At 37.5% G+C, this 14,107-nt stretch overlaps 1 protein-coding gene across 1 annotated transcript in view; it reads right to left on the minus strand.

The window, feature by feature from the left end:
• Window positions 1-1,708: 1,708 nt before the first annotated feature.
• Window positions 1,709-14,107, minus strand: part of LOC139723430 (TNF receptor-associated factor 3-like) — a 44,728-nt gene continuing 32,329 nt past the window's right edge. Inside the window, exons 2-3 of the mRNA XM_071634675.1 lie at window positions 4,419-4,595; window positions 1,709-2,491 (exon numbers count right to left, since the gene is read on the minus strand). Coding sequence (XP_071490776.1) covers window positions 1,709-2,491; window positions 4,419-4,595 — 960 coding nt within the window. The remainder of the gene's footprint in view (window positions 2,492-4,418; window positions 4,596-14,107) is intronic.

Genomic DNA, 14,107 nt, shown 5'->3' on the forward strand with positions numbered 1-14,107 from the left:
TCATGCTAGTACTGTGACATGCAAATTGCTACAGAGTTCACATCTAAAAAGGGCATAAAATGGCATTAACTACAACTGCAACAATTCAAATCATTTGAAAGGATTGTCCCATTTATCTCAACAGTTCTCACTAATCGTTCTACACTTGTCAAATCCAATTTTGGGGGAAAATTGCACTCTAAAACTCTCTACACTGCTTGATAAACACACTACATAGATATGAATTAATATATCTATTTAGAGAAACAGCATATACATAAGCAAAGCCACAAAGAACATACAGTGTACATCTTTTATCATAAACAAATCACAAGTAAACCAATCAATATGTTTGGTGTTTCAATCTAACATGATTAAATATGAGTTCTGATTCATACAAGTTGTTTGAGAACAGCTTTGCAAAACGTAATGACACTTCAATTTCAAACCTTTCCTAATATTCATGTGATTTAGATGAAATTTTCACTGGTCATATTTATCATCTTTTACTCTCTCTTTCCAGACTTGACTGGTCTGGTATTCCCCTTAACGATACTGTTATTGTGCATTGCTATTGTGCACTATACAACGTAGTATACTACTAACCCTTCACATATTCATCAAATTTTCAGCTAAAGCCATGGTGCTTTTCCTCAAAGGATTTATATAAGTTACCGACTACACTGCATTTGGTGTCAGACTCATTGCCAACCACACAACAAAAATTTGGACACCAGGGAAGTACAATGAAATCAGTCATGCATACAATACTTTCCACCTAGATCAATAGGCAGGGACAATTATAGTTGTTTGCCAAGTGCTGTCTTGTGCTAATTAACTTGAACATGGTGGTTAATTTGAAAAGTCACAACTATAGAATATCTCAGTAGTTGGTTGAAGGCAGCATATCTTGTTTGATTTTTCTTTCACATGAATTTTTGTTCTTTTAATTGTCCCTGAGCTGTGTCCATATAAGAATATCTCTTTGCTCTCACTTAACTCTTTCACCCAAAAAATGCATACTCTCTTGGTAGAAAACTATGTATGAAATGGTTATCTCAAAAATGTATCATTGTAAAAAGCATTAATATGAAGTCTACAAAATATTTCTCAATGTGTCATGCTTGTAAAATTCATTGCATATTTTTCATATTTACAACCCTACAAATGTAAAAGAATAATAAAACTTCATTACATGCAAAGTGGGAAATTACATTAAAATACTGTAGGCCAGGTTATTGTTAATGCATTATTGAGAATTGCTGTATATTATTGCGTAAGCTTTGAATTACATCTACGTCTTATCAGCATCCAATGCAAGAGACCCTGCTGTGCAAATGTGAAGGAGGCAAGGGCAAGGACTGTACTCTGCATTTTCCTCAGACGGTATCTTGCAAACATGATATCTGGAAGTATTTAAAGCCCCTACAGGTCATGGGTGCCTCTACACAATATAGTAAGGGTAGTTGGGAAAAGGCACCACCAGAGGCTGTATATCGCCAAGGCATGTTGATGCATTCAAATATAATATCCCATTTACATTTGAAAAAAGGCTTTTTTTTTTTTTTTTGTTCGTTTTTGTTTTTATTCTGTTAAGCCACTCCTTTGGGTCTAAACAGAGACGGGTCTTGCTCTGTTCTAAAAAATGCTAGCAAGAGGTTGACTCAAACTCACTTTGGGCTATTCTAGGATTATCACTAGACAACACACAAAACTGGCATTCAGATGTCTAGGAGCTTACTGGCAAGATGTCACCCCGAACACGGTTTGTTTGTGGTACATCAGATGTCTGAGAAATGATCTTCAAGTAGAGGGTATCATCCTTCAGAAAGCCTTGATTGAGATCTTCAACCTGCTGTATCTTGACAAAGAGAGGAAATCCAGCTCCAATGTTTCTCTCGGAAGTTGGTCGCTTGAACGAGGAGCTTGTTGGGTCTGGCCGAAACGATTCAACGATGCTCCTGTTGATGGGGTCAGCCTGGTTCACCAGCTGGAAGGTGATCTTCTCTTTGAATGGCCATGGCTGGACGGCATCATACGGCCCTCGCATGATGGTCAGAAAGAGAGAGATGTGGGTTCCTATGCCAACACCATCTCCAATCAAGAAAACTCGACCACACAGCTTGTAGCCATACTGGCTGGTGAAGAAGGGTGGGGAGTAGATTGATTTCTTGTTGGTTGTTGCTGCCTCTCTCTTCCTCTGGCTGTAGTTGTCAATCTTCCAGAGGAAGACTCCACTGTGGGAGCACTCAAGGTCCTGGATTCTTCTTTGGCTCTCCTGAATCATCTGCAACAGCTCTATCCGTTGTCTAATTACTTGCAGTTGACTGTCAAGGAGTTGGGACAGAAGCACTTGATGATCAACATGTTCTTCACGGTCAGCCTTCTCATAATCTGGTGGCAGCGATGAGGAATCAAAGTGACGAAAGATGTGAATCAACCTCTCAATGAGGTGTTTCACGTTCTTTTTATCAGTTTCCATAACCCGTTTGATGGTAACATCCCAAGTCTCCTGCAATGAGGCAAAGAAAAAAACATGATGTTCAACATTATATTGTGTATAGAATAATGAATGTACTGTAAAACATGATATATTCGCAGCATGGAAATTTCGCAAATTGGAGCCGAAGGCCTTTCTCGCGGCATGAAATCTTTGCGTATTGCCACTGGCTTCCAATGAATATTGTGTATGCAAGAATTTTTGCATGTTGACAATTCAATTTGCAAATGTTGGCGCCCACGAAATTTGCAAAATTAAAATGCACGCAAACATTCCTCATTTAACAGTAGAACATCACATTATGAATGCGGGAAAAAATGTGACACCTCTACTGGTTCATTTGATGACATCTTAGAAAGCATGTAATACACCCATCATCTCCCCACTTGATTTGTAAACCTTTATGTTGTATATTACTATCTTCATCCTGACTTGATCTTTATTTGTATAACTGTTATAACTTTGAAGCAAGAGTTCTTGTGATAATGGTCTCTAAAGGTGATCAAGAAAATGAATTCTGTCTGTCATTCTTCACACACATCAAATGCCTTTGCACAGACTTCTCACTTGCTGTAAGGTCAGTTAAAAATATCGTGCTCACCCAATAAATTGGAACTGCTACAATTGTGTGTCGAAACCATGATAATCTCCTTCTATGTGTGTCTTTACATGAAATGTGTGTGTATGTGTGGGTGTGTGTGTGTGTGGTTGACGTTTGTTTTTTCATGTCAAAACATGTGCCCTTATTGCCATGGATAATAGTGAGTTTAGCAACTTTGCATGGTTTAGTGTATAATTAACATGCTTGGTCTCACATGTTGGGAGGTTTGCATGGGCCAATAAAAGCCACTGTTCGAAGGGGGAAAAAAATTGTCTCCCAACTTCTCCTGATTCAGTGACGACCATTGTACCATACACATTACACCTAAAAAATATACACATTGTGTTGCGCAATATCACTGTGCAATTTGGTTTGATGTGGAAGAGAGTATACTATATTTTATAACCTGGATATGATTTATATCATACTGAATGTTCTTGTGTTGTACACCATACACTACCATTAAAAATTGTGAATCCAGCCTCCACTATGCTGTGAATTATTATCAAAGGAAACCAAAACCCAATGAGCAATATGGATTGAGTGAAAGCAGCAACATTTACACATCAGTAAAAGCTTGAGGAAAATCGGACGATGCAAAAGCTATAAATGTTTATAGAGTTTTGGTGTTGTAATAACTGGATAAGGAGACTACTAGAGTTTATGAGGTCATGTGTGGACAACAATATAAAGAAAATAAGAGAAAAATTCCACAAAAATGCATTTTTTCACAAAAATTATACATTCCATCAACTTGTTACTGACATATGTTAAAGGTAATATCAGTCCCCCTACCCCCTGAAAGAGGTTAGTCAAGTGATTTTTCATTAAGCTAGAAAAGTGAAAGCATGATGAATTTTCTTTATATTTTTTATACATTGTTGTCCACACATGATGTCACTATACCAAAGTAGTCTCCTTAACCCAGTCATTGCAATCCCCAAAATTTAAAAATTCGTAACTTTTGCATCCACTGTCTGATTTTTCTCAAACTTTCACTAATGTGTTCTCATAATGTAGATCTGCTTTTACTCAATCCACATTGCTCTTTGGGTTTTGGTTTCCTTTAACTAGAACCACACTAAAGTGAACATGATTTGGCATGAGTTACTGTAAAAGCTGAAATTTTCGCGTACAGATATTTTCGCGAATTGCTACTTGGAGGACATTTTCCCGTGTCGTTAATTTCGCGGTTGAGAGGGTCTATCTGAACTTATTTATTCGCGCGTTGTTATTTTCATCTGTTGTTATTTTCGTGGTTCAAAGGCAGTTCGCGAAATTCGCGAAAATAAAACCACCGCAAAAATTTCAGCTCATACAGTAGGACGTACTGCCTACCTTGGTGCTGAAATAATGGATCTCCTCCTCTGTGAAGCAGGTCTTCATCAGAAGGATCATGGGACACCAGGCGTCTGCGTGGTGCACCATCAGGGCTCTGTTCTTGGGCAGCAACTTGCCACAGCCAAACACCTTGCACTGGATGCATTCCACGTTCCCACACACGCGTTCATGATTCTGGAAGATAGGGGTAGAAAGATAGTGATTGTAATAATAAAGCAACTTCATTAACACTGACATCATAATCATTACCAAAATCAGGCTCATTGACAGAGTTAGCAAAAATATTATATCAAATTATCAGTCACAAGAAGACTTAGTTTTTGCCAGCACTGTCTTTGTTTGGGCATTAGCAAAAAAATGGGAAAGAGAGGCTTGTGGTAACACCATAGGGCTTTTTACACTTGTAAATTTTTGCTTAGCCCCGGACCAACGGTGGGGCTAAGGGGGGGCCTTAGCCCCACCGTTGGTACGGGACTATCCTTAGCCCACTTTCTGTTTACACTCGTTTTTGCCAAAGTGGGCTAGCCCCACCGATAGTACGGTACTATCTGGCCCTGCAAAATAGCAGGGGTTAGCACTGCAATTGCGGTGCCAAGCAAGTGAGTGTAAACAGAACGAAAAAATAATCCTGGGCTAAGCGACGGAGACGAAGTCCGACCCTCACTGACCAATCAGAAACGAGGCAATCAAGTGCTGCCGGTGCGTGCGTGTACGTGTACAGTACACAGCGTAATTATGAATATTCATGTGGTTTGGAAAGTCCGGGGCTAAGAAATACGAGTGTAAAAAGGTCAGTTTTCTCCTTAGCCCCGGACAAGAGATAGTACGGGACTAATTGGCGAGTGTAAAAAGCTGAAAAAATTGGTACGGGACTAACGATAGTCCTGGGTCAGAGAAAGTCCGGGGTTAAGAAACACAAGTGTAAAAAGCCCTCATGTGTATGTAGTCCTTGAAAGAACTGTTTGGTGAAAGAAGACCCTAGAGAAAGGAGAGAGGAGAGAGCAAAAGCTCTGAAAATCTAGTGTAGAGGATAACTTCATAGATACAATGTACTCTAAGTACTGATTGTCCTTCAACAAAAGTGAGGGGTAATCCAAGTAAAGGCGGGTTATGTTTAATTGTTTATACGTTTTTATGACATCTGTCATGACACTTTTACCTTTTCAAAACTACCCTTTTAATACTAATGATTCTTATTCTCCTTCAACTCTTTCCCCACAAGAATGCTTGGGATCAACCTCTCCCCTCCCCCTTGTAGGTTTTTGATTTCACATTCCATAATCCAAGTTTTCCATAGCTTACACATTTGTACATTTAGTGTAAAATAAAGATTGTGCAATGCTGTCCAAGTAATTCTGGTTTGAAAGGGTCTGTTAAATCAAGGCTTTCATCATAACAAAATAAAAAGAGGAAAACCAAAGATTCCATTGACAAAATGCAGGGAGAGCACTATCAACAAACTAGCCCCAGGCTTCCTGTTTACAAATGTCTGAGTTTATCAACTTTTAATGCTGACTCATTCAGATATTTTTAGAGCTCTGTAACTTGACCTAAAGGTTATGGTTTGCTGTTTCAAGGCACAGTTCAAATTACAATTATGTACATCATACTGTTTACGTGTGCATTCAGATTTTCTAGAGCTCTGTAACTTGACCTAGAGGCTATGGTTTGCTTTTTCAAGGCATGGTGCAAATTACATGTACATATTATGTACTATTTTACATGCAACCGAAGACATCAATCCATTACATGCTTCACTTCAAATTCACCAACATAAAAACTGAGATTGTCCCATGCTTCACGCAAGCACTCATCTACAATCTAGAACCTTTCCTAAATGGCTTACTACACACATGGCATAATTCCTTTCACTAACACTACGTCATAATTAAAACAAGAGACATTATTGCAAAGCATGGGAATATTACAAAGGCTGGATCTTCATACAAAAATTGTCTGTAAAAGTGGATATTTTTGCAGTGTGAAAATTTCCACACATTTTGTAAAACCAGAAACTAATGAAAAAAATGAAAGCATGTTGACATTTTTTGGTTTTCATATGTTTTCACGTCTGACTAAATTGCAGCAGTGTTATGTGCAATACATACAAGCCAATTTAGTGTAAAACCATGGACAAACCAGTTACAAAGCTATGGACCATTTCTCAAAATTCAATGGGAGCTTATTAATGTGGTTGTTTTTTCCAGTTATCTTATAAGAAAATGAGGACAGGGTCCTTCTTTCCTTGGAAGCCAAAATGGGGGAGTCCTCTGAAACTATCAAGAACAACTTGTCCTTCCCTAAAAAAGGTACTAGAACAAGATCAACAGGGCGTATGACTGGATAAAGAGAAGATGGCTATATTGTTGCTACATTGTATTGATAGAAAATTGTGGTATTACTTTGAGGCTCGGCACTGCCAGCCTCTCAATGAAGGACATGTATACAACCCACTTGAATCCATAATAAAGTTTACAAGGATGATTCCTGCCAAAGATTAATGAACTCTGATGAAAATGTTACAATAATTTGCCCTAGATTCCCATTATTAAATGTCTATTAAAGATATATATTGTAAAAGAAAGATGATTCAAGAAGGAAAAGGGAAATAATGAAATAATTTCCTGCAAGCACAATATATATGAAAATGAATTTCAGGCAATGTTAGTTGTACAGCGTAGATTGTACACTGAATAATCTTTCAGTTATGAAGTCTTTGGACAGGGATGTTTACCACTGGCCAATATGGATCTCTTATTAGACAAGAATTATCTCCATTCCTAACAAATGCAGACCACCAAACCTATCTGACTGAACTATAGGGATGATTTGGCTCAAAGTAGGAAATGAAGAGCAGTTCCCCTAAGAGTGTGCACAATGTAGTAAAATTGACACAAAATATGAAACTCTCATTGAAGCAAGAGCTGAGAAGGGTCAAAGTTCAGATTTTATTCCTCCAAATTCAGAATGGACAGGAAGTCTGAGAGTGTTTCCTCCAATGGTACTTGCATGGTGCATTGCCATTCACACTGTGATGCTGTGCTTCCTCGATGTAAATGTGCTCTATTATGTAATGTAATGGAAAAACCTTCAAATAAAATTACTGAAAGTGCCCATTTCTAATTTATGGCACTCTATTGGTTGTGATCTTGCATGGAAACAATGGTATAGGGTATACAAGATGCTCTTGGTGATCATTCGTGTGGTTCACACACAATGTTTGTGTGCGGAATACAAAATGTATGTTACTGTATTGAATAAGCTATATATTTCGCGAGTCTAAATTTTTGCATATCAGAAATTCCAGAGTTTCTCCAGTGGTTAAATTAGCGATCATGAAGTTCTGTGGTGAACGGAGAAGAGTACACACATATTTTCATGTGTCTTTAATTTCGCAAATAACATCTGACTCGCAAAATTTACGAAAATAAAAACCTTGCGAAATATTAACCAGATTCAGGAAGCAAGTGTGATATTCAGTGAATATGGACAAAACAACTTCAGAATTGACAAAATGTGGAAAGAATCCCTATCACGCGTCACAATGTCGGAAAGAGGAACAAATACTTTCCATTTTAGGAAAAAAAAATTAGTGATTTCTCACTTTGGTGATACTAAGGAGTACATTTGTCATAAAGGGGATATATTTTCATGAATTGTTAATTTCACAAACATCAGTGAACTTGTAAAATTTGGGAAAGTACACTGTAAAGACACTGAAAAACACATTGTTTACTGCACAATTACACTTTTGTATATTATGATGCAATCTTGTGAGCCATCAAGTCATTTCATTTTTTCTGCAAATTACTGATATTTGGAAGACAAAATAGGAATTAATATTGAGTTGGTTGTGGTTTAGGACTGGCATTTTTTTATGCTAATGATTTTATTTTATTTGTTGCAATTAGCATGATGTTATGAGCATATGGCAATTTTTTTTTTCATAGTTAATGTATTCTTTTTCAGGACTGAGTGGTTTAACTGTTGATACCATGTATAATGTGGTAGAAAAATTAATGCAATGAAATTGGAGAGATAGAATGGCACATAAGGCATGGTTCGACACTAACTTTTTTGTTTGGTGGCCCGATGGGGCCACCAAAATCCTAAATTTCAAATTTTTGGTGGCCCGACAGAAAAATTTGGTGTCCCGAAAAAAAAAAACAATAAAAAACATTAAAAGTCCTTTTTTTCATGAGTCAAATATTTAAGATTTATGATAGTAAGAATTAGAAGTTGGACATATCTACTCATAAATAAACTTCAACAAACTTGCAACACTCACTCTCAGGCATTCATTAAGTCCTTTTCATCCATCCTTTGAACAAATTTAACTGCTAATTTCCGGTGCAAAAAGTTACAAATTTATTGACATACTTTTCAAAATATTTTGGTGGCCCGAGGCGGGCCACCAAATTTGCCCTTTTTTGAAATTTGGTGGCCCGACTTTCATTTGTGGTGGCCCCGGGCCAACGGGCCACCGTTAGTGTCGAGCCCTGCATAAGGAATACAACGGTAATGTGATATACAAAAGTAATATCTTAAAAGTGCATTTTTTGTAGAATCTAAAGGCTAAACTGAGAGAGTTGAATACCAATATTAAGGAGATAATTCATAATAAAGACTTGTGACAGCGATAACTACCAAGTGAGTGTGTGGTTTCAATTTTCCGGCAAAATGTGTTAAGTCAAAACTTATTGAATAGCTTGTTATCTTTACATGTGCCACAAATGGTTGTGGCAGACCAAAAAGTTGTAAATGAAATTAAAAGACACAAAAGACTGTATTACAGAGCAATGCATTACCAGGACCAAGGTCATGGCAGTTTGAGGAGGGTGTCAAAATCTAATTTACATTGTGAAAGCTCAAAGACTATAATTTTTTTTTTCGTGGTGTAATTTATGATAACTTTAAATGGGGCAACAAGTAGTGAATGGGCGCTTTATTTTGACAATTAGCAGCATTGACAGCAGGTGCTGGATTAAGTTTTCCTTTCAGGGTGCTAATTACTGACTTGAAATCAGGATGTCATGTGAAAATAATGATGTCATGACAGGATGTGGAAACAGAAGAAGTTTTAAGCCGGAAGCCCAAAAACAAAAATAGGCAAATGGTACACAGTGGATCTTCATCCTCTCTGCTAAGGTTTTGAGAAATATTATTCCTTTTCTGTTTTTTTTTTTCTCCTGAATTAAAACATACAAGCTACACAAACACTTTGTATCTGAATGTAGATTTACAAATTTGATTTAAACAATTTTATAATTTTGAGATAGTCATTATGACAACAGACAAAAGGAGATATCAAAATTTTCTGTAAGATCTACAACACAAGAGTTAATATTAGATTTGGCAGTGAAACTATATCATACCAACTATTAAAATATCAGCTGAAATGGGAAAGTATTGATTTCTGGCATGAGTTATATAAAAGCTGAGGGAACTTTCCTTATGATTGTGTTTACAGTAAATATCAAATTTAATATCAATGATACTATACATAATGATGCTATATGAATCTGGATGGATATCAATGGAATGCTAAATGACACATTTAGTGCCACATAATGAATAGCATGCAGTTTGAAGTAAATTTTGAATTAAATATTAAGATGCACTGACTACAGTATGCATGAATGTACAACTTGTAGGCACTACATGTACATGTACATCGAGAGATTTCATTCGAGAGACTGAAGGTAGTTGTTGTTTTTGTTGTTGTAGTTGTTGCTGTTGATAGGTGTATGTTGTGTTTTTGTAGGATTTAAATGTTTTGTGCTTGCATGGGGGGGGGGGGGGGGGGGGGGTAGTTTATGTACGAGTACCAGGTATACATTTTGTATATATGTGCATTGTGTTTGGGTTTGGCTTGTGGGGGGGGGGTTGGGTAGGATAGAGGTAATGCTTGAAGTAATGACTAGATATTAATCAATACAACTGTACTTTTGAATCACAACTATACAGATATAGGGTAACAGTATACATTGTGATCATTCATATTATATTTGAAAGTAATTTGACATTTTAACAAACAGGACCATTGTTCATTTCAGTTTTTTGAAAGCAAATCTATATGAATTAACTATCTTCTGTTTGTAACCAACCAATGAAATTCTGTCTTTGTACTCTACCTCTACTCTATTACAAGAATAAATAGTAAGTAACAGAGACAATGCTGTCACCCATCAACGTTCAAAACAGGATTGATTTTTGATATTATGAACTTCTATACAATATTATGGAAGTTAGTTCACACAGTTATTTCATAAAGATCTAGGAATATTTTTGTTCCTCTGATCTGTGGACAGCACAACTAACGAGCTACCGGAATTCATCTACCTGTACGGCTTCAAGATTTCACATACTACCGATAATTCAGTTTCATTACCGGTACTTGTTTACTTGGGCAAGCTTCATGCAGATTTCCTGTCAAGGAAACTCACCTGTTCTACATTGTATATAAAGGCACAGTATGCAGTGTTGACAATGTTTATAAAATGGGTTCAAGAATGTAGCCAATAGGAAGCGCTGAAATGAGACACACCTCCTTCCTTTACTTCAGTACAATTGCACTGCCTGTAATCCTATGGTAGATTGCCGATCGTCTGTGCGCGCGGCGGCTCCTTTGATGAATTGCATGCATACGCGCTGTCAATCCTGTAAACAACTTCTAGTTCGGGCTGCCGGCCGGCCGGCCTGTCTTCCCTTGTGCATAACATGTGTGGCGTACGTACGTATACTCTACTATACGTACACTTTGTACAGTACAGTAGACCAAGCGTTATGGGACCGGACGCGTACATGGAGTCACTTTGAAGAGCAAATCCAACGATTTTAATAGCAGGTTAATTCTCACACCGTTTTCAGAGTATGTTGTTTAGTAGGCCTATATGAGGAGTCTATATCAAGTCTTTAAGGTAAAGGGTGCATATTCTATGTAAAATAAGTAAGTTTTCATGCAGGAACTTAAGTGTCCGGAAACCCAACCCCCCATTATTTATACTGTATGTGCGGGACTTCCGCGAGTGCGACGTGCGTAAATGTTTGGGACGAACATCTTCGGACGTCTTGACCCACAAAGGTACGTGAAAAACGCTGAAAAATGATGTTAGTTTTCGAATTTTCGACCCATTTTATAAAACAAATGATGCACAGGATTATTTCGTGGCGTTAGTGGAGGCGTAGCTCACTCTCGGGTATTTACAATGTAGTGCAACATAAACTCGGCTTCGCCTCGTGCATGTTTCACAATTGTAAATACCCTCGAGTGCACTACGCCTACACTAACACACTCTATCCTGTGCATAATTTGTATAATATCAGTTGCAAGCATGTACAGTAATGTGGTATGTACGTATGTACAGTGCATGCTGGGTCCCATTACCAAAAGCACCTGAGTATTGCATTGCATACATATAGATTTATAAATAAGTACTTCTAAGCTACAATATGGTGATAGGATGGTTACCAATACCTTCACATCTTTGAATACTTTTCCCAGAGATAAAATTATGATGTACAATGTGTACCTGTTCCCACTACACGCATTTCAATAAATAGAACATGGTTACTGTGCACATGCACTCATGGTTGCTACATCTGTGATATGTGTGTGACAAATAAGAGGTGGGATTTCTATTTTTATTAAAGTGTACCTGGGGATTGTTATTCAGAGGTGTGAGTTACAATTAATTTCTGAATTTGTGAGTGAATAGGTCTATGGTAACATTTAGTGGCTATACATTGTATGTACACTTTCACACTTATAGCATTCTACCAAGACAGGGTGAGCACAAATGGATAACACCAACTCATCAAATGTGTAAGTTTGAAATGTCACACATTAATTTCCCATCCTACATATCAAGGCACATCAAAGCATATCAAGCAGGGTGATTTCAATGCATCGTCCTGGACAAGGCTGATCTTTTTGGCAAATAGATTTTACCTATTTGAAATTGTCTTTTGTGACATGAGGAAAAAAAGTATAAAGTATGAAATGGGGGACAAAGAATTTTGGCTCACCAAGTCATACAGACATTTTTGTATATTTCCCATGCTTTATTAGATATTTTTGACATGAACACAAATTTTTGACCATTTGAAAAACTTTGCTCAATTTTTCAACACACTAGCTGTTATCTTTACAACCTTATCTTATATGCAATTTGCTTTTTCCCCCCTTGGGGGTAAATTGTACAGTAACTCACTGAGTGATGCATGCTGTCTACTGCAAAATGCTTTCCATGCCATGATGCAAAGAATGGTGTGTAACAGAGTGACAAAAAAAAAGATAAAAACAATTGGACTTAGATGTAACTTACATTTGAATCATTCTCCTCAGCTAGACAAATCCCCAGAAAAGAAACAATGAAAAATAAGTGTGTAAATCAAACCTGTGACCATTTAACAGAGGTTGATAAGCTTGTCAGGTTTTGGGGGTATTACTGTTCCCAATGAGGGCCTCCATTTATAACTCGTCATATCAAAGCAGCTCCTCTTTAGCTATGAAACACAAACCAGACACTCATAGTGGGTACGTGTACAGTTAATTGTCTCCACATTGATGTCACAAAATAAGCACTATTAACCTCTCAGCTACCTTGACTTTGAAGCCAAAGCCAATGTGAATCACTTGCCTGAATTATCAACTCTAACGTAGAGAAGATAACCCTGTTCATGATGCATATCTAAATTTATTTCCGTACATTTTTAAATTTCTTAATAGAGTTTATTTACCTATTACCATATGCACTTTTCACTGCATATTTTCATCTTCAGTCATCTTTTCAAGAGACAATAATATTCTGTGAAAATATTGAATTAAAAACGGATGTTTACCTGATACTCCTTCCCAGATCCTTCCCAATCGCAACTTCCGCACTTTCTTTGGCACCTTTGAAGCTGATCTTCAGCTTCATGATCCATAGTAATCTGGTGGATGGAAATAAAATTTTTGGAGGAATGAGTCATTATACCATGCACATATGCCTCAGGCGGCATTATATACTAGATTACTACATGATCATGATCACATGATCACTCGATCTGTCTTTCCACAACTACAGCCATTCATTTTCACAGGCATCAAGTTCCATTGATTTTAACTTTTGATCACAGGAGAGATCTTTCATGTCTTTTCCTACAATGTAATCTAGTACAAAAGTGTGCACGTGTGCAAACATTTCTTTGTTTCCTGACACAGCACACCGCGACAGGTGAAGATACAATTGTACATTGTAGGGTTGAGGAGTGACATCTTCAGCCCAAAAGTAGACCGTGTACAACTTGTAGACCTTTAAACCCTTGACCTCTGACCCCTGCCACCACTCCCATAATAAAACACTGGTATGAGATTGATGGCAACAATAGTAACTTCCTAATACACACATTTCATTGCTGCTCCTAGACACTGTAGGCATACTATGCATTAATGTAGCAGGTGATGCTCTGTTCAGGGAGGTGCTAGAGAAGGAGAGACAACTACTGCTCTCCTTTGAAGTCATGCGCGGCACCGCCGAGAAGTTATGCGTTTAACTACAGGTGTTACCCATGTGCTTTGACAAAAGAGAGCATCAATAATCGGGACTAGCGCTCTCACATCTAGAAATACTTGCCCCTACTGCAATTCGCTCTCTCTTTTAATGTGATGGCAACAATGAATTTGTGTACCTTGAAATGCA

Source organism: Diadema antillarum, unplaced genomic scaffold (assembly GCF_040938485.1).
Source record: "Diadema antillarum isolate AM-2024a unplaced genomic scaffold, OU_Dant_1.0 scf00000190, whole genome shotgun sequence".
Taxonomy (NCBI): Eukaryota; Metazoa; Echinodermata; class Echinoidea; order Diadematoida; family Diadematidae; genus Diadema; species Diadema antillarum.